Source organism: Passer montanus, unplaced genomic scaffold, assembly GCF_014805655.1.
Source record: "Passer montanus isolate IOZ18808 unplaced genomic scaffold, ASM1480565v1 scaffold1, whole genome shotgun sequence".
NCBI lineage: Eukaryota > Metazoa > Chordata > Aves > Passeriformes > Passeridae > Passer > Passer montanus.
The window spans coordinates 17,220,479-17,245,080 of record NW_024356504.1 but is presented as its reverse complement, the minus strand read 5'-3'; the positions used below and the strand labels follow the sequence as shown (position 1 = coordinate 17,245,080).

The window sequence follows — 24,602 nt, the reverse complement described above, 5'->3', positions numbered from 1 at the left end:
CTTGACTTGCCTTGACTGGGTGTTCCCCACTGCAGAGCTTTCCTTTGGCTGTTTGGCAGAATTTCAGACTCTTTAAAATGCTGGTATTGATGTAAGAAAGCGTCTGCTGATTTTTAGTCTCCACTTAAGAATCATTAAAATTCACGCCCTAATGAAATACCAGTTTCTTCTGGTAGATTTGTAAACCAGGGGCACATTCATGTTCTGCTGGTGATATTTGCATCTGTTGGGTTCCACTGGCATAAGACTGCTTGGTAGTATGTTTTAATAATGGTGTGAGCCATGTCTATGTGCTCTGACTTTCCAGATGAAATTGGTAAAACTTGCATGTACAGTACACATTACAAAGTTAGAATATTACTGGAAACAACCCATCCTTGTCCTGTCCTAGACTTTCTCACAGCAGAGCTGGCTGTGGACACACTGTCTGCTTTCATGGTGCCTACTCCTCTTAATCCATTTTGCTACTCATTCACTTGATTTCTGTCCAGCTTTTGGAGGTTGAGAATGCTCCAGTTGAGACTTGGTCTGTCCCCTTTGCTTTTGCTCCCTGCACTGCAGAGACAGGCTGTCATGGTATGAGAGACTCAGCTAAATGACAACACTGCTGGCCTTTACTGCTGACAATGTCTAAAGGAAATAGTCTGAGTAGCTGATACAAAATCTTCTCTACACAGCGTGGTGGTGAAAATGTGAGGCAGGTGCCTGGGAGTCCACATCCTTCAGTTCTTTTCAATCCATTTTTTTTCCCTTGATTTTCTTTTGTATCCAGTAACATGCAACCCTTTTATTTGACCATTAATGCCAAAGTACCCAGTGTTTGGCTTTGGGTGTTATGTTTGCAAAGTCAGTATTATGCTTCATCTGTAGCATTGTCCTACTAGTGTAGGACAATGCAGTTAAAGTGCATTTTCTTTATACTTCATGCTGCTGCTGTTAGCTGGTATGGAAGGAGAATCTATTGTGTGCATCCATTAATTTTTGTAATCATTCAAATCTCTCCCTCTCTAAAGAGCCTTTACTGTTTTTGGTATGGTTGTGTTATAGAAAAGATGGGCAGACCTTCTCTGTTTAAGGGAAATGACTGCTTGTGCAAACCTGATGTGAAGGCTGCCATTATTTACATCTAAGCATGAGACCCAAGAATGAGTAGTTTGCTTCTAGAGAGTCTGCAATTTCAAACCAAGTATTTGTGTGGAGAACTTTAGTGTTACTTTTACTTGTAGTTCACCTGTCAGCTTTTCCCCTTGTACATCTGAGATGGGATTATTGTACTCATGAACCCTAATTTCATCCAGCTCTTATCATTTAGTCTATTTTATTTATTGTAAGACCATGTGACTCGGTACCATTAGACATCATGGTGATCTAATCAGCTTGGTTGATGGCTCATCTCACATTGTCTGACATCAGAGGTCAACCATCAGAACCATTAATTCATCGCAGAGACATGAACTGGGTTTTGCAAAACTGGGAGGGATTTGACAAAACAAGAATCTGGCAGAAGTCTCCATCTGAATTTTAAAGCCTAAATATGAAGGTTTCTATTCTGTTCTGTACTGTTTTGCTTGAAGGATGCTAATATATCCATTTTATGTGAGAGCACTGAAGCACTGTAGAGGAACTTCAGCTTGAGCCCTAGGCATTTAAGTTCTGTATACAAACCAATAGATATTTGTAAGAATATATATATATATATTCTGAAGCATGCAAATAACATTATTTTTATAAAAGTAAGGAAGCAGTCGAAGTACTAGCACGTTCATGTTATGCATATGTACCTCTGCTGTGTTGTCAGCAAAACTGGTAGATTAGGTTTTACTTTTTGCCTGAGAAAATTCTTCAACAGTGATTCCTGAACGCTTGAAATATGCTACTGCCTTTTTAAAACAGCAAGGGAAATCCCTGTTGTCATTAAATTCTCCTGACAATTAACTGCTAGTTTTTGCCCTAAGAAAATATAGTATTCTTCATCAGGCATAAAACTTACTAAATAACTTTCTGCAAATATTTTTAAAGCATTCAGCATCTCAAACATCTGCAAGTATGTAGGATCTTGTACAAGTAAAGAATATAGTTTAAAGCTCCCCTGAAGGGTGCATATGTCTCAAACTGTGTGCATATAAAACCATAAACTTCTAGAAATGTCTAAGGAGCAGAAGTTAGTTTCCGTTAAATATCTGAAGCTACTGTTCTCTTCAAATTCAAATCACTTTTTAACCTGTCTTTCGGGTATTCAGGTTCTAAATATTTTTTCCCCAGTATCTTTTCATTGGAGAAAGGTATCTCTGCAAGTCTGTGCAGTACACCTTTTTTTCCTTAGGATATTTGTTCAAAAAACTCTCCTTGTGAAAGGCAAATCTATGTAAAAAGATCATATCGGTATTACTTAAAGAAATTTTTGTCTGCTCATTTGTTCCAGAAGGGTGTTTATTTTAAAATGAAGGAAGAAATATTCCAGAAGGGTTTCTTTCAGCCTCGTCTGTTTTGCAACAGTAGAGCTTCCCTAAATGATTGAAGATTCCTGCTCTACTTGAATAACAAAACTCGGATTGCTTAAGAAAAAAGCAGACTGTCAGCCAGACATTAAGGCTGCTGAAATTTCACATCACAAACACAGCTCAGCATGTAAGGTAGTTGGTTTGTAAAGAGCCTGACCAGGCTGCTACAAATTGTAATTACTAATGTAATAATTACCATAACTAACAGAACTGTGACTTGACTTTGAGCTTTCTGTCCTCATTAAACTTGTTCACCTTCTCTGAAACTCTCCATGCTGCATGCTAGCACGGAGCAGTCGCATCCCCCGACCCAGCATGAGTCAGGGGTGCAGTCGTGATACCAGCCGTGAGAGCAGTCGAGATACAAGCCCTGCTCGGGGCTTCCCTCCACTTGGTGAGTACATGTAGGCATTGGAGCTTTAAGGGTCAATATTTCTTTTCCTTTTTCCCTTGTTGTGATTGCCCTTTCAAGACACTGCTAGGTGGAATGAGCTCTTTTCTGTCCTCTGGATTCCTGACACTCCCCGTTTCCAACCCCGTTTTTTTTCCCCTTCTGTTTTCTTCTGCATGCTTCAATTCTGGTTCTCAGCATTTCACTGTTAGCAGGGAAATAGCTTAGTTTGTACTTTTGCAATTTTTAGTTTCATTGAATCAGCTTGTATTGGGCTGCTGTGCTTCGCTTAATAACACTGATGGAAATCTATGGGAGGGCAAGCCTGGATTTTCTAGGTCACAGTGAAGTAGTTTTGTAGCATTGTAGCCTGTTGTTGAGTGACTCAATTATTCATGATTCGATTTTCTTACAGCTAGCTACAGTTACAGTATATAATTTCTATCCTGAATCCTCCAGTGGAGATAGCAGCTGTCTTTTTGTAGAGGTTTTACAGGACAGTCAATCATCAATTAAGTAGCACATGCTGTAGAAAACTTTGTCAGGCAGTGTAAAACCAAAGAAAAACTGAGATTTTAAAGGAGCATCATTAAACTGCAGTTAAAGTGTACAGTACAAATAGAAAAACTCATTGCACTTACCTTATGCAGAAATTTTCTGCACAATGCTGAATACAGCAAGATAGTTAATGTTTCTGATCAAATGCCATATCATATGTTCAACCAAATACATTACTTCTCGTATCAAAACTTGTCATCTCAGACATGAAATACAGTTATCTCCAGACCCTCTTCATTTATGTAGTAATTTAATGAAGAATGGTGTTACAGTATCTATTTTGCACATAGTGACAAAATACAGTTGTATGATGCAATGTGTAAATGGAGCGGAGCACAGGTTTTAATATTGGAGAAGCTTTTGGGTTCAATGACTTTATTATATTAAGCTATAAAATAATCTGTTTACATTAATATTTCAGCTTCTGGTGAAAAATGGAGTTCAACTTTGCATTTATAACATGGTTCATAGCTCTTTAAGATAAATAGATGAACATTTTATTGATTAAATGAAGGTGATTTCATACCACATCTAGAAAAAGACAGATCTACAACTGTATATAGCTAACCTGCTTAGCTTCAATTTTGGATGAAGCCTTTTTTCTCCAGCTAAAATGTATAAGTAGGCTGGATTTCAGTGTTAATTCGTCAGTGTTCTATGTCACTGTGCTGTGTTTTGTTTGTTTTATTAAAAATACAGTCATTGAAGTACTGTCTTGAACCCTTTCTGAAAAGCAAAGGTAGTGTTTCAGTACCATGGTTCATGTGAGCTTTGTACACTTCCACTGATGCTGAGTCTGACTCTTAGACTGACTATAAAATCTCAGTTACAGATGTGTGTTGTAGTGTATTATTGTGAGGAAGGAGTAATCTCATTTTAGCTCTTGATTTTTAATTACCTGAAGAGTAATGCATTTCTAGAAATACATTGTTATTAGGTCATGAAGGTTACATGGGGAGGAAATACAAATGCAACAGCAGTAACCCAGTGTTGTTGTTACCCTATTACCTTTTTCTTGTGTTTTCATTGAAATGCTTTAAGATCAAATATGTTCATGAACTTATTAATTATGTGGTGTGTAATTAATTTCAAAGAAATTTATATATGTCAGTTTAAGCCAAAACAGTGTGGTTCTCTTACAGTATTTTTAGAACCCAGTTAATCTCGTAATAATGCAAAGGTAATACAATCCTGCTGTTCATAGTCTGGTTTTGTTTATAATGATTAACTTGTATATTTGTGAATTATATTTAGAGTAACTAAATGGAAATGACAAGATTTTTGCATTTAATGGTATTGTGGTCAGTGTCAGCACTGACGTCCTGTTGTTTTGGGGCTGCAGTGCAGGCATACATGTCTGTGTGTCATGAGTCCTGCTTCCTAAGTTAGTAAAAACAGTCAAGAGTGAATCTATATTCAGCCTCCTTGCAGAGATGGGGATTTTTGAATTTTTTTTGTTATTCTTGTTTCTCCCTGGATCTTGATCTTGCAGTGGTGTCCACAGGGGCACAGTGGATGGCTTGGGGGAAAGCAGTTGTGACCTACAAACATTAATTGTGAGGTTCAGTCCATAATCCTCCACTGATCATGCATATCTTTAATGAGTTTACGTATGATGTCAGTGGGATAGTACTCTTGAATAAATGCATGGGTTCTCCATGGCCAAAGGCCATATTGCATATAGCTTTCAGTGAAGCTCTCAAAGTCAAAAAACCACAAAATTTTATTTTTCTCATGTTGCTGATTCCTATTTCATTACATTAGTATCTGTGTTTTTTTAATGCTTTACCTTAAACAGAAGATGTAGAATTTTCTGCTGCACAATTATGTGCATAACTGACAAAGCCTATTTGTATTGTAAGGTGATTCTGCTTTATTTTTTCAGTTTCTTGACAGTACTAGTTATGATGGTAAAGCAGCAAGGCCTTCAGTGACTCTGTGGTGATGAATTGCTTAAATGAACAATCGGTTTCTTGGGTCAGTTGCTTTGAGCTGATGAGCATGTTGTTGCTAGACATAGGGAAAACTTCTTCAGAAAGACAAAATTTCTGTAATTTGGGAATGACTGGGCCCGTTTTTCATTTGCTTTCATAAAGAACTCACTTGTATGCTGAAGCCAAGAACTGAAAACCTCTCCAAAGGCATTTTGTGATTGATGTGCTGCTAACAACTGGGAATTGAAGTGGGAGCTATATTTGGCTTAGGCTCCTCTGCTACTGTGTGCACTCCATTGCTTTTAACAATTTGTATACATGTGTCGTTCTAGATGGGTGTGTGATGTGCATATTCTCCTTAGCTCTGCATGTACATACTGAGGTTCAAGAAAAATGTATGCAAAATTTGTTAAAAGCAAGGGACCTTTGGAAGTAGCAACACCTGAATATGTGTGTACGTGTGTTCATTTGGAAAGGAAGCCAACCCAAGGACCTGTACAGTGGTTGGTGACCTCCCTGTATGACTCTTCCTCTTATGTGGTTACGCATTCTCTTTGTTAACGTTGATTTTATTATGCGTAGGCTAGAATGTTGTGGAAAAATACCTGCAAGCACAATTCGTAACCATTCCTCATGGCTTCACTTTGGGGTTTAGATCAGACTCATCTAAACCCTGCTCTGTAGTTACGTGCTCCACGTTCTCGTGACGGCCGCCTGCCAGACCTGCAGGTCTGGAACGTGACTGATGTGCATCGGGGTGTTTTTGCTGGGCTGCACCCAGTCTGGGACTGTTCCAAATGATTTTGTCATGCATTGTGTTAATGGTCACGGGGGCAGCGGGGAGCTGCGGGCGAGGCGTCGCAGCGGGGCTCGCACTGCAGCTGTTGCGCATCCACATGCAGCCATTCCCTGTCACTATGAAACACCTCTGCGGTAGCGGTCACACGCATCCCCTTCGGATTGTGGCATTTTCTGTCTCGGGTTCAATGTGTGTTAATCCTGTGGGTGTTGCCATTCCTTCTACTTGCAGCTTCTCGACGTCATTCCAGGTCCACTAGTGCTCTCTCCACTGCTGATTCTGTTGGGCAGTCAGGTGAACAAGCGCTAACTGCATGAATCCGCTTCTTATCCGTAGTCTCGTTTTACACCATCTTAACATTTGCCATCGTGTGCATCAGCCAGCACTTGGCATGTGCTTCTCACCGCTGCGGGGCTTTCTGTTCTGGTTTTGTTCAACGTGGCTTTTTGTTTTGAGTTTCATTTATTGGATGTTTTTAATTTGGTGTATTTTAGGAACATTGTGAACAGTGTTTAAACAAAGGGTGATCCAGGGCTTTCTCAATTCTCCTGTAAATTGGATCAGTTGTGCAGCATGGGCTAAATCCTGACTGATGCAGAGTACTTGCAAATTCTTTTTCCTCTTTAGCAGTGTAGCACTTTCCATTGCCTAAGATAGGATCCCAATGGGTTTTATCCCATTTATTACTAAATATTCTGGACTCCTATCTCTATTAATGAAAATTCTTTATGAGATCTCCTCCAAAATACACAACAGCAGCAAAAATTAAGCACCTGATGAGCTTTCAGAATGAACTTTGAAGCATAACTCATGCTGATCCATCTTTCATATAATTCTCAAGGCCTTGTCCAAAATATGTGGAAGCTTTTGAAAGAAAAAAAAAATCGCTTAATTTCACTGGGCTTTGCATAATGTGACTGATGGTTACATGTAATGAGAAAAATCTGCAAATTCCAGTTACTTCTGTCCTACCCTGTACTGGGTTTGCAGTTGTGGAGAACCCATAATTCCTTTTGAAATAAGGATATTTTACTGGGAATCTTAAAAGTAATTGAATGAGGTTTAGCTTTGGGACTACAGAGGCTTAATTGTGGGGACAAAGATAATGTAGAAGATGAGGGGTTCAGTGTTTTCTAGGAGGCTAAAATCTTATAAGGAATTTGTTATACTGAAAGTTACTTAATTAACCCTTCAGATAGAGAGTGAAAAATACTCTGTCTCTCATGAGTCTAGTTAAATGGCTATCACTTAACTAAAACTCTCAAAACATTTCCCTTATGTTACTCAATAGAAATTATGCAAGCTGATTTGACTGGCATTTTTCAGATAACAATTTGAATTTGTATTTAATCAAAATAATTAAAAATATTTAAAACAGCTCACTTGTAATACAGATTTAAGCTTTGTTTGCTTTTGGCTTCCTATGATAGTCACTTCATGTTTGGCTCCTGTGCTTTGGTACAAAGCATAACCAAATTTTGTGTGATTACCTGTGTACGACAGAGCACCAAAATGTTCTAAAAAATGGCAAAATAGGATTAATAATGATGGTTGCAAATTTTCACCAAGTTTGTAACAAGTATAATGAATGAACCTAGCCAGGGAGATGAGGGAATGTGGCCAGAGCATAATCTGTAGATTTCTTGCCCAGTAGCGTTGGGTTTGACTGTACTGGTTATTCCTGGAGCCAGGTGTATTCCCAGCCCCACATCAGAGATACACTGAGGTCTCTCCTGTGGTCTTATTTCAGCACTCCAGGATGGCAGCAGTGTCTTGGGGAGAAGCCCAGAGTAACTTGGGTGTTGTAAATTTAAAAATCACTAAACAGAGTTGTTCAGAAGATTGCTGATAGCCATGGAGATAGAAACCAGCATGCCACACTGTACCTAATGTGTTAAAAAAAGCTCAATTTTGTTTCTTTGTGCTGGGTATTTAAACTGATCTACAATTGAATTACTTTGTCATTTTGTTCTTCATTTAAAAAAAACCCCAACCGACTATCTTCCCTTTTCTAATGTAACACTAAATTTATTAGAAAACAAATGACAGTAGTATTTTTCATGCTATGTAGTTTCAAGAGTTAAAGCCAAATTTTGATCTCAGTAACACTTGAGTAATGTAATTGGTTTCGATTTAAATATAAAACCAAGTCCAGAACTTACCGCAACAGTTACAGCCCTTGTACTTTACCAGATCTCATTTATACTTAGGAAAATCCTTGTCCTCTGTACAACTTTATAGTGTATATATCTCTGTAGTGGTGACTTCATTTTCAGTCAGACCTACTGCATTATAATCTCTGTGCTTCTGTTAAGTGTGCACAGATTTTTCCGTTTTAGGAATAAAGTACTATTTCATCTTCATATTTGAAGTTAATTTTCAACCCAAGTGCATTAAAAAAGGGAATAGTAATAACACATACAACTTTTATTTCTTTGTGAAATGTCATTATTTGATTACTTTTTGGCAGTAGTTCTAAGAAGTTTGTTTCTTTTTTTTTTTTCCCTTGTAATGTGTTTTGTAGAAAATGTGCTTTTGTTGTAAATCAGAAATGTCTTGTCTGGGTATGTAACTCTACGAAACATTAAATTTTGATAGGTATCACTTCTGTTTGAAATATTAGTCTTCAGGGGTTTTTTCCTTTTCAAAATACTTTGTACTTTAAAAGTCTTCCCTATTTCCCCACAGTAGCTTAATCTCAAATAAAGCTGTGTAATTAGGACAGTAGAACTGGCCAGCTTCAATCTCTGATATAAATGATTCATGTCAGTGTGAGTTAATCAATAAAAGGTATTTCAGTGCAGTAGGTTCATAAAGGAGAAAACAATGAAATTTTGTGATATGCAGTGTTTTCCCCAAAAACACATATAAGCTGCTGAATACCAGGTTTGGCCTCAGTTTTGAGCAAAACCACAATATGCTTCAGGAATTTGACAAGCAGTATTTTTCCTCTGTTAAATTAAATATAGATGAACTATTAAAAGACCTGTGTGACTTGACCCCTCTCTCCTGCTGCTTGATGTGGATCAGCTGAAGGTCTCTTAAATGGGTTTGTGCAGCTTGATCCATGCACCACTGAGTTTGCTGGCAAAACTCCTGTTGGCATGTGTGGGTACAGGGACAGAGGTGTAACATACATTCCAGGAGGGATAGTCTAAGTCTTCCATGAGCAAACACAAGCCCACACAGAAAGAAAAACTTGGACTATCATAACCAATCTTTCTGTTTATGGACCAGAGCAAGGATCCCACTATCTGATATCTGATCTGCCCCTCTCTAGAAGGACTCCACTGCCAGAATCTGACCTGTGATACTTAAGTTACTGATTCTGTCATAGCTCTGCTGGTGGACCTTTCTGAATTTGGCTTTGCTAAAAAAAGTAATTTCAGTAACTTTTTTGGTAAACTGGGCAAATGATAAAGTAAACTAATTAATGTTAGGCGTGTAAATGGCATTTTAGACTCAATGCCATTGCTTTGGATGCCATTGAGAGCTTTGCCATCAAATTCAAAGGGAAAAAAGATGAGATTGTCTGCTCAAAACCAGTTTTGATATAGAGCTCTGGAATTTAAACTTCTCAAGAGAACCAGAAATTTGAATCACTTCACAAGTGAGTTATTAACTTAATTTTTATACTGTGAAGGTGTAGGGGTGTATTCTACTGGTTAATCAAGCCTTGAGACATAAAATAGACTAATGTGGTGCTGCTAGTCTCACATCCTTGCCTGAGAGAAAAGGCTGCAGGATAGATGAGTGCTCAAGTATTTACATGTTCTGACACTGGGCATGGTTCTGTCTCTCTGAAGTTAATGAGAAGCTCTCTTGATTTTTGAGAGTGCCAGATTGGGATGGGCATGTCTGCCTCTGACATTAAAATAAAACTTTGAGACAACTGAGTAAAAAGAAACAGAAAATAGATACCCTGCTTCCCAGCTTAAAATAAATAAATGAAAAGTTGCCCTGAGGATCTAAAATTGCCTCCAACGCCCAACAAACAATAGTTTATTTCTCACCCTAATGGCAGACTCTTTGGAGCTCTGGGTAAAAGGGCCTTTAATGGAAAAGCACTGTGAGTTCCCAGAGTCCGTGGGGAGAACTACTCGGGCACCTGATTAGGATTCCAAATGAATGTGAATTCATTTAACAATCCCTTTCACTGTTGTCTTTTGTGCAGACCGGTTTGGGCTCGGACAGCCAGGCAGGATGCCTGCTTCTGTGAATGCCATGCGAGTCCTGAGCACCAGCACAGATCTGGAGGCTGCTGTGGCCGATGCACTGGTAAGAGGAAAAATACAAAATGCTTCCAGCACCGGAAAGTGGCTTAAAGTTACCTGTACGTATGTTCTTCTCTTTCTAAATAGCTTTACTCTGATCGTGCCAGTGGCTGATGCTGTAGAGTTACCTTTTGCTGGTTTGACTTTGGGTTTACTGGCAGCAGTATATTTTTCCTGATTCCATGTCAGTTCTCTGCAGCTGTTGTCAGACAGAGTGCTGTGGATTGGTACTACAGCTGCTGCAGGATGGGTTGGATCAGCTGTTTGCCTTTCACTTGGCTGTCAGAGGATGTGCCCAGCACTGTGATGGTGCTTGGCACTTGTGGGGTCGGTGATTTCCATCAGTCCTATTACCTGCATGAAGGTTTTGTCAGAAAAACAGTGTTCTCTTAGTGTCAATTCCTGATCAGGTTTCAGAAAGAACGAATTTCTGCCCTGTGTTATTTGCACCTGGGTAGATACTCAGAGAGCTCATAACCTGGCTTGCATGGAATCTGTACCATCTCATGCTGTTATGGTGTAAGTTGAATTGTACTTGTCTAGTTTGCTGCTGTTACTTTCAAACATTGACTGCTTTTCCTAGTAAATTTTATGTAATTTTAAAAAATGTTGCTATCCTGTATAATCTTATTGTACTATGGTGACTCTTGCATAGAACCCAGAAAGTGTCTTCTGCTTTTCAGAAGGCACATGATAAGCCTTTGTATGTACCTCGAATATTTGGGGGAGCGAGGATGTGTAAGAGGCAGGAGAAATTACTGTACAGTGCTAGCTGGGTACCCATTGGTCTTCTCCAGTGACCTGAATGAGGGAAGGATTTCCTGATGTATTTTGAAACAGATCTCTCAGAATCTGTCTCAGATGCACTTTAAGGAAGATGAACTATGTTGCCAGTGTTTGTGGTAGTTGGCCTTTCTCCATTTCCTAGTTCACTTCCCCAAGGATGGCTAACATTATCCTTTTTATGTCTGATTACCTCCCTGCTCATGGCACCTATTACAGTACTTCTAGAAAAATGGCCCTTTTTACAAAATTTATCTTTTAAAACAAAGAAAGTATTTGTGAACTAAGAAAGGTAGAGCAGTGTATAATGGATGACATTGTTGCATTTAGTGGGCTGAATCACTAGTGAGCATTTTCATCACCAAATGTAACAGCTTGTGAGCCCATTTCTGCTCTCAGCACCTCAAATTTGCTAGCAGAGCAGTTCAGGACATAATTACAGACAATGGTTTGCCTGTGTAAATGAAATCAGGTTTTATACCTGCATGTGAGCAGCTGCTGAATACAGGTTTCTTAAGGGAGGAGAGTGTCACAGTATTTGACTGCTGAGCCCTGAGATTTCTTTGGGTGTGACTTAATCTTCAGCAAGACTTAGAGTGCTCTTTTAAATATTCCAGCTTTGATGTTAAGTAACATTAAACTGAAATGTTAAAATTTTGAAGGGTTGAACACTTAAAAAGGAAATACTCAGGTCTAGCTGGAAACTAGCTGGTGCTGCTGACTTGGTTGATCAATCTGAATTTGTACAGCTTTAGGAGATGCAACACAATCTTGTTGATCCCATCTTTCCCACCACCCCAGTTTTCTCTTCATTGCCTTCTGACAACAGGCAACTTACAAAGCCTGTGCAGGCTCCTTTTGAGAGAGTGTTGTGATGCCAGCTTTTACCCAGTACCTTGTTTTCAGACAGTTGTCTTTTCCATGTAGTAAGAAATGAAAAGAAGATGGCTTCAGCCAAATCCTCAGTTGAAACAAAACACGGTGGGTCATTCTGTGACCTCTACTCCCTGTGTAGAATTCCAGTTGGATCCACTGCTTCTGTTTGAGCTGGACTTGGCCTAAACCCACAGTGTCAGTACTAGGAATCAGTTCTTGGGTCTGTCAGAAGAGCTCAAAGGGTGATGGAAACTTTGCTGTTAAGTAAGGCCTTTAAGCCAGTGGTGCCAACCAGGGGGTCTTAAAAGAAGCTAATCTTCAAAACAGTGTGCTGTATGAACTGTGGGTTGAAAGAGAACTTGGCAAGTGAAGTTTATTAAGTGTGCTCTACTGTAGATAGCAGCTTCCTCACATCAGAATTTTTTTGCAAGACTCTAAAATGAAACGCTGCTAGTAATATGTGGGGAAAGTGAAATCACTACCAAAATCTCTGGTATCTTTCATTGTAGATTTTAAAAGTAAGAAAAGAGGTGTTGAATATAGATCTGTTCCTAAAAAAGTTTTTAACAGTTTATTCTCACTTCTGAGATCCGTAAGGGAAATTGTAGCCAGTATGAGTAGTGCAACAGTTAGGAGATAAAGTCAGGCATTATTATACCCACTTTTATTTTGCAAAAACTGTATTTTTTTTTAATTTGCTAAGACACATTTGCTATACGTTTTTGTTGCAAAATCAAACCCTGCATAAGCTTCTGACATAATTCTCTATGCTTTTTCCCACCCTTCAATATTTTCCTGCCTACAGCTGTTAGGAGACTCCAGGAGCAAGGTACTAGTGCTTTCTTGACTTTTTATTTCTACTTTCCAACTATCCCCACCCTGTTGCTAACGCCCATGATACTGCACGTGAGTTAATTTCTATGCTTCAATCCTCCAGTCCTAGTTGAAGCAAAATTCTGCTGGCTTCACAAGTCCAAGATCTGCAGGACTGGACACTGGAAAGAATTCTGTAGCAAACACTTTAAAATACAGATTTTTTTTTATATACATTATCTTTTCAACCCTGTTCTTTTAGGGTTTATTTAAGAGGTTTTTTTGCTGCCAATTACGCTACTATTGTTTCTGTAAGGATCAAGGCAGTCAAAGATGTACCTGAGGGAATTAGGTCCTATAATGCCACACTATGGAAATGAGTGGGATTTGAGTACTCAACTCCCTTAGCAGCCTCTGGAAAGAATCCTAGCCCAAACTAACAGAGAAATTGCTATCTCCCATATCCAGTGCATTTCTAGAGTCACTTCAGTATTGATATCAAAGTGACTGGGCATGCCAGCACAGATTCTTTCAGCTGTTTCTTCCTTATCTTTATTTTTTTTAAAGTAGAGGTTGTATCATCATAGTATGTGTAACAATGAAACTGACCATTATTGCCAGTACATTTATTGTATTTAATTTCATTACCAGTAACTTAATTCTACTGGGCATAAATACATCATTTTCATGCTGGGGAAGGCAGGCTCTCTTCCCCTGAGTCACCCAGACTCATTGAAATCAGTGGGCTCTGTCTTGCACTGCTGTGAGAGGTAAGCAGGCAATGCATGGTGACATCTTTAAAACACTTCAGTCACTGTACCAGTAGCACTAATCTTGTTTTTAGTGATTCCCAATAGAATGTTTTTCTTTCGGCTTCGATGTAACTACATATATAACTTGCTAAGTCGGAGTTTCCCCTTTTCCAGAAAAAGCCGGTGAGAAGGAGGTATGAGCCCTACGGGATGTACTCCGATGACGATGCCAACAGCGACGCTTCCAGCGCTTGCTCGGAGCGCTCCTACGGCTCCAGGAATGGGGGCATTCCGCACTACCTGCGCCAGACTGAAGATGTGGCTGAGGTCCTGAACCACTGCGCCAGCTCCAACTGGTCTGAAAGGAAAGAAGGGCTCATAGGTCTTCAGAATTTGCTGAAAAGCCAACGGACACTGAGGTGACTTCATGGTTTTCTGGTGGCAATAATTCATTGGGGATGACTAGAGCCAGAAGGCAGTATTATGTACCTGCCTTATGGAGACAGGTAGTGTCTTCATGGCTGCGAAGGCTTTGTCTCCACAATGTGGGATTGCAGTTAACTTTTGTGAAGGTTTCTGCTGTGTCGTCAGTATAATTTGTGTCAGTAGTGTAGGAAAGGCTCAGGTAAGCATGCTGTCTTCTCTTAGCCTTCATCCATCTCATGAAGACCTCCAGTGGTAGGTGCTTGTTGTAGCACAGTGAGATTTCCCAGTGGTGCTGTTGTAAACATACTCAAACGATGGTGCCATTTTTACGTTAGTCTGAAGCTTCAGTATTTTTTCCCATGGCAATTTAGTTATGAAACAAACATTGCACTTACTGTAAAATGACTCGGGGTGTGTGTTTCAAAGCTGAGATCAGACAGTGCTGGTGCTGGCTGTACTTTGACTCTTTATGAAGGCTGTGTTAGGTGTAATTACAGATCTTGTTTGTAACTCTTGAAAAATTTTATACCAGAAACTTGTGTCTTATAAATGGTGTAGTGTGTAATGTAGAGGGAAATTTCTTAGGGCTGTGAAGTACGTGTACCAACTCTGAAACTGCATATGGTAGGTGAGGGAGACCTTTTTCCCTTGCTGAGAACCACGTAACCCCTTCAAACACCTTTGGCACATCACGCCTTTGAAGAGGTTTTGGAATTACCCAGTAGGTCTCAGAATTATCCAAAAGTCATTTGGAAACTCCCTATGGCCACAGGTCACATTAACTGGACAACTGGCTCTCAGGCTGTAGATATTTCACCCTGAGTTTATGGAGAAAGTGTTTGAAATAAGCTGTTTATCTCTTGGCTCCTTTGAAAGTAACATTCACAAACAGCTGTGACTATTTTTCTGTTATGAATAACATGTACTTAAATTATAGTCAAGTTTATAAGTGGTTGTTTAGAGCCTCCCTACTTGGGTTTGTCCAATTGTTTCTATTTTGAAAGGGCTTCACACTGGCTGAAAAGAATTTCATGGTTCATGTTAACAATCTGAATAAAAGTGTACTGATGGCAGGCCTGGAAAAGTTGGTTTCTTGCCATTATAAAAATATTCTAGCACTTCACATGATGTGATACAGGCCTTAAATGGGAAGTGCTACAGGTTTTGAAAATGGGTAGTCAGAGTCTTTAGATCAGAGATGCTTTTTGATGTGGTCTATTTCTGAGTCTCTTAAAAGATACTTCCACCACGTATGCTGTCTTTTTTCTTTCTCTAACAAACTGCATGGAAAAACTGCGGCACCTCATTACTTATATGAAAAAGTTGGGAGAGATTTTGATTTTGCCACAAAAGTGTGTGAGGGTTATAAGCAAGGTTTGGAGTGCTGCTGGGGACAGTTGCAAGGAAGGAAGCACTGAGAAGTTTTGGAGATGGGCTGTTTATCCAGGTCAGTAGATCTTAGCAGAAATACTGGTGAAATTAAACTCTTGATTTCAGCCCTGCTGGTTGTAGTGTTTGAGCTGTGCTGTCACCAGTCCCTCAAGCTAGCAAGTTGTCTTAGCTTTGATCCTGAATAATTTTTAAATCTGTCCCAGAAACTACACCTCTGTGCAGTTTCTTTTTTTTTTTAATATAATACTGTGATTAGTTCTCTGTATTTCATTTTGGTTTTCTTTTGATCTGCTTCCTCCTTGGTTCAGAGTTGATCTGGTGCCTGTTCTAATGATTAGATTTTATCATCCTGCTTGTTCCCACGGCATCTTGAGAACATCATCAAGGTCATTAGTCCAAGGGGCAGGTCTGTCTTGTAATTAAACCTGATGCCTTCTGTTGTGGTGAAACACATTAATGAGGCAGTGATGTGGCTGGGTTTTCTTTAGTATTCTGAACTGAAAGATGGCTGATCCTGTGTTAGCTGGGATTTGCATATCCAGAGATGTGCATGCAAAGTAGAATGGCACTTACCCATCCTCTTTGTTTCATACAGCTTCATGTGGCCTACTTTTTGAAGGGCTCCCCATAAGGTCTCCTGAATAAAACAAGGCAAATGAGTCCCTTAAGAAAATGTTCTTCCACTGCTGTTGACTTGCATTGTTACGTTGGGTCTGTGAGCTTTTAGAAACAGTCACACATATACTTGCTGACTTTATATAACCTTTGTCCAGAAAGAAAATTCATTAGAGTAATAAAGAGGGGTTCATTCAGAGACCTGCAATCTGCATGATGTCAGGAGAATGCTGTGGTAATTTTGAGCCTGTGCAGCCTCACCCTGAATTAAGCTGACAGTTTGCTGTGATGTTGTTACAAAGACTTTTCCCTCCCTACCAGTCTCTTAAACCCATTGCTTTTGTGCCCTTTTAAAATTTAATCAACCTTTCATGCATAGATTTATTGGGGGAAAAAAAAGTCCTGTGTTACTTAGAAACAATCTAACATAAAGCATCTGTAGGCTACTGCCTTATTCTGGCCTGTTCGAAGATTATTTTTAGAAACAGAGAAGTTGGTGTAGAATTGTAGTTATGTTGTTCTGGAAATACATTCCCTGTAGTCAAAATCTTCAATAAGTCTTCTCTGAGCAGTCAGTGTTCATTTCACTAGTTGCTCTGGTTTCATTGTAATTGTGAAAAAAGTCTGTTTGCATCTGTAGTATGCAGGAAATGTAACCTAACTGCCTTGCTCTGGTTTTGTTTGCACCATAAACAAGAAGAGCTTCTGTATTTTTTGCCAGTTTGCTTTGCAGGAAAGCTAAGACTTCTCAATACATTGCAGATAAGAGCTTTGGCACCAAAGACTTCTGCATTTGACTCCAACTCAGTATCTCATGCATCATTCTTCTTCCCCCCTGCCATAAAAAGAGCACTGCTGAGCAGCTAATAATCTCTTACAAATAGGGAGTTAGATAGTTCCTTGATGTAATTATCTGCTGATTTAATAGTTGGCCATTTGTTAATGTCTCTTCCATTTCTATATGTTTGGCTCCTCAGTGTGCCTGCCTGCTGTCAGATTTTGGAGTCAGTTCTGATCTCTTAATAATCTGTGATTTTAGACTGATACTACTGAAGCAACTGGGAATTTAACCCAAAAGATGATTAGTATATAACCAGAAAGTTCTGATTTTACTTGAAAATTTGAAAACCTTGACACAAAGGAGACTTGAAAAACCTGGTTTTAAGGAGGGGAAAAAAAATATGCATGATTCAGTGATTCACAGCCTTGACCCAGACAGAAACTAAGTCCCTTGCAAATGTGCACATTTCAAGTTGTCTTCTGGAATCCAGAATATAGAAGAAAATGAAAGCAGCAGAAAATAAAATTGTCTGGTTCAAGATTTTAAAAAATAAATGTTTATTAGATTTTTAGTGTAGAACTGGTGATCCCAGTAGTTAAACTGAAGTGCCAGTAAAGGCTTTGCCTAGATCTACAAAGTTTTCAGAAGTGTGACCAAAGTAACATTTAAATAAAGAAGGTTAGATCTTTCAGCTGTTAATGTTTATTAGCTGCCTTTTTTTTTTTCCCTGCAACTAAAACTTTGGCATTAATGTGGTGTTTTATTTATGTATTTTAGCCGAGTCGAGTTAAAAAGGCTGTGTGAAATATTTACTCGCATGTTTGCTGACCCTCACAGCAAGGTAAGATCACAAAGCCTTGGCTCGCTCTCCTACATTACTGTGTGTGCACATTTGGCACTGTTCTAAGATGAGTGGTTTCTATTTCTACCCCTGCCATCTGCTGGGGAAAACTGGCATTTAAAAATCTCCTTGGTTTGCATTTGTTTTACGAGGAGGGGATGTGTCTCAGTCTCTGTTATGTTGCTAGGAGCTGGTTACTCCGTGCTGCCTGAGGAGCAGCCTAATGCCTTTCAGAGGACACCTCCTGGAGCCAGGAGTTCAGTTTGATTTGCACTTCTCTAGGGTGTATTTCTGATACACAGGGAAGAGTGGTCCATTAGGGGTCATGAGCATCACAGCCACTGGGGTTTGTGTGTTGTGTACACCTGGGAGCAGGTGCCTCACCAAGATACTATTCTGATTCCCATAATCAAGGTCTTTGATATAGCTACTTTGCCTTCCTTAAAACACTGACCTTTGAAGTTAAAGGCTGTGGCATGAATTTACAGATGTTTCTTAAGAGGAAGTGGGCCACAGAATGGGGAGGTAGGGCCCATAAGCATGTTCAAGACTACTGGATTGCTATGGACAGCTAAGGAGGAGCAGGGAAAAAGGAATATGGAATTTCATGCCCTGTTTTGAGTTTTGCTAGTTGAGGAAAATCAGTATGGCTGTGTAAAAACATCAGCAGTTGGGTTAAATGCAGTTTGAAAAAGAACAAGTTGTATAAATCTTTGTACTTTAAGACCTCTTGATAAACCAGTGTTAATAAATTATTGTTGGGTGCAAATTCCATGGGCAGGCAGAGTAGCCCATCATAGGTCCTGCTCCAAATGTGCATTTTTTGCCTTAATTATACTGGTGGACCAGCTGTCCCACAGGTCTCACCAAGCTTGTAGTACCTACCTGTAAGTTCTTAGTGCTTGGTTCCCCAAGGTTTGTGTAGTAGAAAGGGCGAAGGTGTAATTATTTGTTTGCAAAATAATTCCAATTTCAGAGTAAGGCAAGTCTATTGCACACTGGGCTCAAGTATGTCCTTTGTAGCAGCAGTGATCTGTCATCTTCACTGCTTTTGTAGAATTACTGATACAAACTCATTAGTTGTGATGTTAAACACACATAGCTTTGTTCATAGAACTGTATATAAACATATGTTAATTTCTTGACTGAGGAGAGTGAATCTGATCCAAGTCATATAATAAAAGATTGTGTTTTAAGAAAATGTAAACTTGGAATGAATGTGTCTTTTATCTGTTGAGAAACTGCATCCTTGATCACTCTGTGTGCTAACGAGTGGTTTGTTTTGTTGCATGGCCTGCTTTGCCGTGGAATTCACAACAGAGAGTAAGTGTTTTCTACCCCTTCCTTCCTTCATTCATTTGTTACATGTGGTATTTTAATACAACACCTTTTAGACATGTCTTGTCTGATTTTTTTTCCAGAGCAATGTAGTCACTAAAATCATTCATTCATGAAACTCTTATAACAAAATCATTCTGAAATTCAGACTGTAAACCCCCTTCCCATTTGAATATTTTTTATTTTAAGAACTGTATTTCTATTTCTGACACTTGTTTTGTTTATAGGTCTTCAGTATGTTTCTGGAAACCCTGGTTGATTTCATCATCATTCATAAAGACGACTTGCAGGATTGGCTTTTTGTTCTCCTGACCCAGTTGCTAAAGAAAATGGGAGCAGATTTGTTGGGGTCTGTGCAGGCAAAAGTTCAAAAAGCTCTGGATGTCACCAGGTAGAGTACTCAGGTGGCAAATGTAGCTGAGGTTTTTTTGGGATTACAGGAAAGTGTGATTTTAGAAATCCAGCAGTGCTGTGTATTTTGAGGTCTCAGTCTTGATGAATATGAGAATAAAGGAAAACAAAGTTACATCACAGTATTTCAAGTATTGAATTTAAAAGGCCTGTCTCTCTTCTAAATAAATAACTTTAAAGCATAAATTTAAAAATATATGATGGATTAATTTTAATTTGTGGGGTATATGCTCAAGTATCAGGGTTTTTTGATTGACAGGTACTCAAAAAATTGCAGTATTGAGAATATGAATGGTGCTTTACCACAAAGTTCAGCACCTCTTTTGTCTTGTTCAGACACAAATATCAGGTCAATAAGACCTTGAATGCTACTGCAGTGCTTACACCAGTTCTGTACTCCATGTGCTTTGCAAAGGATGTCCAGCACAGGACACTATTACAATAAAGTTTGGCTCATTCTAGAAATAGGATAATTAAAAAAGAAAAGAAAAAGTAGTAATCATCTAGGAGAAAATAGTAGAGAAAAAGGAGGAGAGAGATCAAAACCAGGTATGAACCCTAAGGACAAGATAAACCAAGCTGCTTCTAGAGATAAGGGAAGAAAGCAGAGTCTGAAATGAAATGGACAGGCATGCCCACAGAAGTGTACAGACAGTAGAGTAACACTGTGCAGAGATACTGATTTAGCAGTTTTCTCCAGTGTTGTGTCAATAACTATTAATCCTTAAGCTTAGAGTTTCTCTTATTGATGGTAAAGTTACCAAGAAGAAAAGTGTGTTGAAATCTGCCATGTAAGCTTTGAGGTACTGAGTTAATTTCATTTATGTTACATTACATTTTTGCTTTTGTTCCTTTTGCACAGGGATTCTTTTCCATTTGATCAACAGTTTAACATTTTGATGAGGTTTATTGTAGATCAGACCCAGACACCAAACCTGAAGGTCAGTATCAAAAGCTGTTTCACTAAAGCATCAATGTGCTTGTCTTACTTGTCATGTCAGGCATGCCATAAAGCATAGAACTCATGAACAGGTAATTGTATTGTGTGCATGACATAGAAATTATATTGGCAACTTGGAGACATGTTCCAGGAATACTTCCTTCCCACCATGTGATGTAAGTCTTGTCAGTCTGTAGTGGGATCTGTTCCTATGGAAAAAATGCATCTTTGCCAACTGCTGAGCTTCACAAATCCCTTTGCATTTCTCAGGTCAAAGTTGCTATCCTGAAGTATATTGAGTCCTTGGCAAGACAGATGGATCCAACAGACTTTGTGAATTCCAGTGAGACAAGACTTGCTGTATCTAGAATTATAACTTGGACTACAGAACCAAAGAGCTCAGATGTGAGAAAGGTAAGCCAGGACAATGAAGTATTTGTAGTAATTATTACTCTTCAGGAAGGAGAAAAAAAACCAAACCAACCTGTCATAAAGGTAGCGAAAAGTTCAGTGATCAGACTCCAACTTTAAAAAGCCCTGATTTTACATACCTCACTGTCCAGACAAAACTGTCGATTCAGCCCACACACAATTCTGAAGCATGTCTTCATATATTTTTTGCTTGTGTGACTTTATCTACTACGACCATACAAAAAGAGATCATGGTTTGAAAATGTGCTTTTTCTTGAGCATTCTGGCAATATCTCTAGGTTTGTATTTTGTTTAGGTGAAGGCTTTGTGCTTTGTAGCCTGAAAGCTAGCACAACTTCAGTGTTATAATGTTGTTAAAAGAAAGTAAACAAATCAGTAAGCTGCCAGGGGCTCTCAACCCTTCTCTTTTAAGTGTTGTGTGTTTATCTCTACCTGGAAAAAAATGACACAATTAGGTCAGGCCTGGGTAATAGTTACCTTGTTCTTTATCTTGCTCTTGATGCAAGTGTCAGGCAAGCTAAAATGGGACAGGTAGTGATACTCATCTCTCCCAAGAGAAAAGCAAGACTTAGTTTTATGTAGCTGGCATCTGTAACACAATTTAAAATTACCTTCTACTTCCAGCAGGAGTTAAAGGCTTTGCGATGAACTGGGATTTAAAAATCCCAGCCTAATTTTAATAATTTCAGATTGTAAAAATTGCATGAGAACTTTACATTATATGCAAATAAAATGTTGAATTAATACTAGAATAACATGGAATTTTATAACTTTGGAAATAATAAAATTACTTTTATTTGATTCTGATGAAAAGATTGCTTGGTATCAAATGTGCTGCCACACACATGTGTGCAGCATTATCCAGCAGCTGAAGGAAGGCTTCAAAGAAGCTGTTTGGGCATATGAGCTGTTTGCTTGCCCACATACAGATGGTTGGTTCTGGGGGAAAAAGTAACATTCTCTTTTCTGAAGACTTCCTGTAGGGATTATTCACAGCACTATAACTTAAACTTGCTTCTGTAAGATAGTCTCCCTCAGGAAAAGAGGGGTACTTAAAATTCTGGACTTAGAGCTGGAATATGGATTTGCATTTTAATGTTTCCATGTCCAAAGTCAGAAAGAACTGATCAGGGATTCACCTCAACTGTAACTGTGTTACAGTTGAGGTGAATCTCAAGCAGTTTATTTTGCTGTTGGACTGTGAGGGGTAGTTGTAATTATTTTAAGTAGAAATATGCATTGAAAAGCCAAATCTCCTCATATTGCTCAGCAGCAGAAACATTCCACCATTAGGGGTCATCATTGCTGCATGCAAGGGGAAGCAGAGAGTATCTGCTGCAGCTGAAAAATTGGATGTTTGCTGTTCCCTGTGGGCTGTGGGGAGCAGGTGCTCACTGTGTGGTGTCCATGCTTCTGCCTGTTCCAACGGCTTGCACAGCTCTGGCAAAACTTTCAGCAAACTTTACCTCCATACTTGGGCGAGTGCCCTTGGGCTGACAAGTAATTACTGAATCAGAATTCTTTTTATTAAAACTGCATGTGACTTGGTTTTGCCTTTGGTGCCAGTAGTTTCCAAATAAATTATTACACAGTTAAGCTAATTTAGGCTACTAAAAACAAATGCAGAGGTGATCCTAATTTCATCATGCCATTGCTGTACTATGATTTTATTAAGAACATAGTACAAACCAGGAGCTTTAGAAGAAACGGTGCAGCTAAGGATTTACAAGCAATCATTGGCCATTATCTCTGTCAGGACTGTAGTTAACAGACTTATAAATTGATTATGCAACAGTGAATTGGATTATCAAGAGCAAATCTAAGCAGGTGAAATGTTCTGCAGAACACAATTAAATATTGCTGTGTTTTTTTCTGACAATATAACTTGGGGAAAAAAAGTAGTACCTTTTAAATATCAAGGTTATTCATTTAAGGGTCTTCTTCCACCCTTGTGGAAGGTATTATGGTGGCCTTCAAGATCTGTGGTTTTCTAAATGCAAAGCAGACGATGCCTTGTAAATACTGTGACAACCTGGGGACAGCAGTGGAGATTATTGGGGAGAAGGAGAAGAATCAGTTTTGTCTTCAGGTGATTGAAATACCACAAAAGGCCTGTAAAAAGTGTAAAAATAATTTTTCAATGGAATCTGGTCTTAAGACTACCAGTGCAATGAACTCAGCTCCTGCAGTGGACAAGAGTGCCCAACATCCATGGTACTGAGGGCTCCTGGGTGGTGCAGTCCTGTTCACAGGGGTGACTGACTTGGTGGAACAGTGATGCTGCTCCTGGAAGCAGGGACTCTTCCCCCCTAGAAATGGAGTCCCACAGCCAATATCCTCTTCACCCAAGTCTGAGTTACTGAATTCTACCACAATGCCAGTAATACCTGTGTGTGGTGGCCATGCTGTTCTGTCTGGGGTTTACCTTTGAGCAGAGGCAGATGAAGCAAACTTCCTCACACTGGTGATGTCTGTCAGTGAGGGAGGCATGTGGCTGCTGTGTGCACGTGGCAATTAGTCATGCAGATCTGATCCTGTAATAGCAATCAAGGCATATGTTCAAGAACAGAACTGATTATATTTTCAGTCTATACTGAGATTATCCTTTTGTTAGTGATAGTCTGTCCATTACTACTACTTACTATGTGTGATGGTGTTGGAGGTCCCAGCCACATAATGTTAAAGCTCTGGGGAAAAACAGAAAAAAAAAGTAATTTAGCCCAAAAACCTTTTCAAACTGAATGCTACAGCTTTATTAATAACTTTGTGTTTTCTTGTGACAACACTTAAACACACTTAATGAGCGCACTTAACCAATCTGACACAATTTGAGCTGCAGCTCATGTTTTGTAGCTAGTGAGATAAAAAAAAGTCAAAAGAAATGCTGTTTTGCATAAAGCAGTTTATGGTCCCGTATGAAATGACATCTGTAGTTAAAACATAAGCTCTGTTATCACAAGGAGAACGAGATGTACTATGAGGAACATGCAGCTGATATTAAAGTGTGCATTCACAAAATGTTGGGATTTCCTCTCAGGGCAGAAACCATTTAAACTGCTGATAGTAACCATGAGTATGTGCAGTTAAAATTATTGTCAAGCTGTAGATTTAAAATAAGGTGATCTGCAATGTGTTACAGGTAAATATTTGTCTTGTTTTAAAGATTGTTAGTATTTTGGGTGTTTACCCTGCACTCAGCTTAAGGTTCACTTCCTGCAAGCAGTGCTGGAAGAAAGGTGAGGACATTTGAACAAAAGTGAGGACATGCTGAACAAAAGCCACAGGGTAGGAGCAGGTCCTGCAGTGCCATTTGGAGACCTGGATGGGATGTGGTTCCATCATGAGGGGAGCACCTGTTGGTGATTCCTGCACATGCAGCCAGCTCGTGGCTTTTTTCTCAAGCAGAGCTTATCAGTGGGCAGGGCACAGATCAGGATTTCAGATAACCAAGCTGTAATTTTGACTGCAGTAGCATCTAACCTTGTGTGAGATACTTGGCTTTCCTCTGCACTGATTTGTTTCCTGCTGTAGCAGGGTGTTAGTTCTGATTTTCCTCTGGAAATTGTTTTAAGATTTGATGAAATAATTTTACAAAAGGCATTTAATTACCACACAGAAAAGTAACACAGTGGCAATGCCAGTACTGTGATGACTGGTCTGTGAGGACATCTTAAATCAGTAACTTCACCATTCTATTAGTAATATTGCCAGCAAAGTTGTTGTGCAATCCCTACGTAGGTAAAGT

At 39.2% G+C, this 24,602-nt stretch overlaps 1 protein-coding gene across 20 annotated transcripts in view; it reads left to right on the top strand.

The window, feature by feature from the left end:
- The window catches only part of CLASP1 (cytoplasmic linker associated protein 1), a 168,105-nt gene that overhangs the window by 103,888 nt on the left and 39,615 nt on the right, over positions 1 to 24,602 (top strand). For 8 of the 20 annotated variants that reach the window (XM_039701680.1, XM_039701839.1, XM_039701697.1 and 5 more), the window contains 10 exons: positions 2,788 to 2,895; positions 6,415 to 6,477; positions 10,358 to 10,461; positions 12,922 to 12,945; positions 13,856 to 14,100; positions 17,673 to 17,736; positions 19,057 to 19,059; positions 19,302 to 19,465; positions 20,348 to 20,426; positions 20,696 to 20,839. In XM_039701680.1, the coding sequence (XP_039557614.1) occupies positions 2,788 to 2,895; positions 6,415 to 6,477; positions 10,358 to 10,461; positions 12,922 to 12,945; positions 13,856 to 14,100; positions 17,673 to 17,736; positions 19,057 to 19,059; positions 19,302 to 19,465; positions 20,348 to 20,426; positions 20,696 to 20,839 (998 nt within the window). The remainder of the gene's footprint in view (positions 1 to 2,787; positions 2,896 to 6,414; positions 6,478 to 10,357; positions 10,462 to 12,921; positions 12,946 to 13,855; positions 14,101 to 17,672; positions 17,737 to 19,056; positions 19,060 to 19,301; positions 19,466 to 20,347; positions 20,427 to 20,695; positions 20,840 to 24,602) is intronic. The other 12 variants (XM_039701721.1, XM_039701788.1, XM_039701779.1 and 9 more) reach the window with 7 other exon arrangements.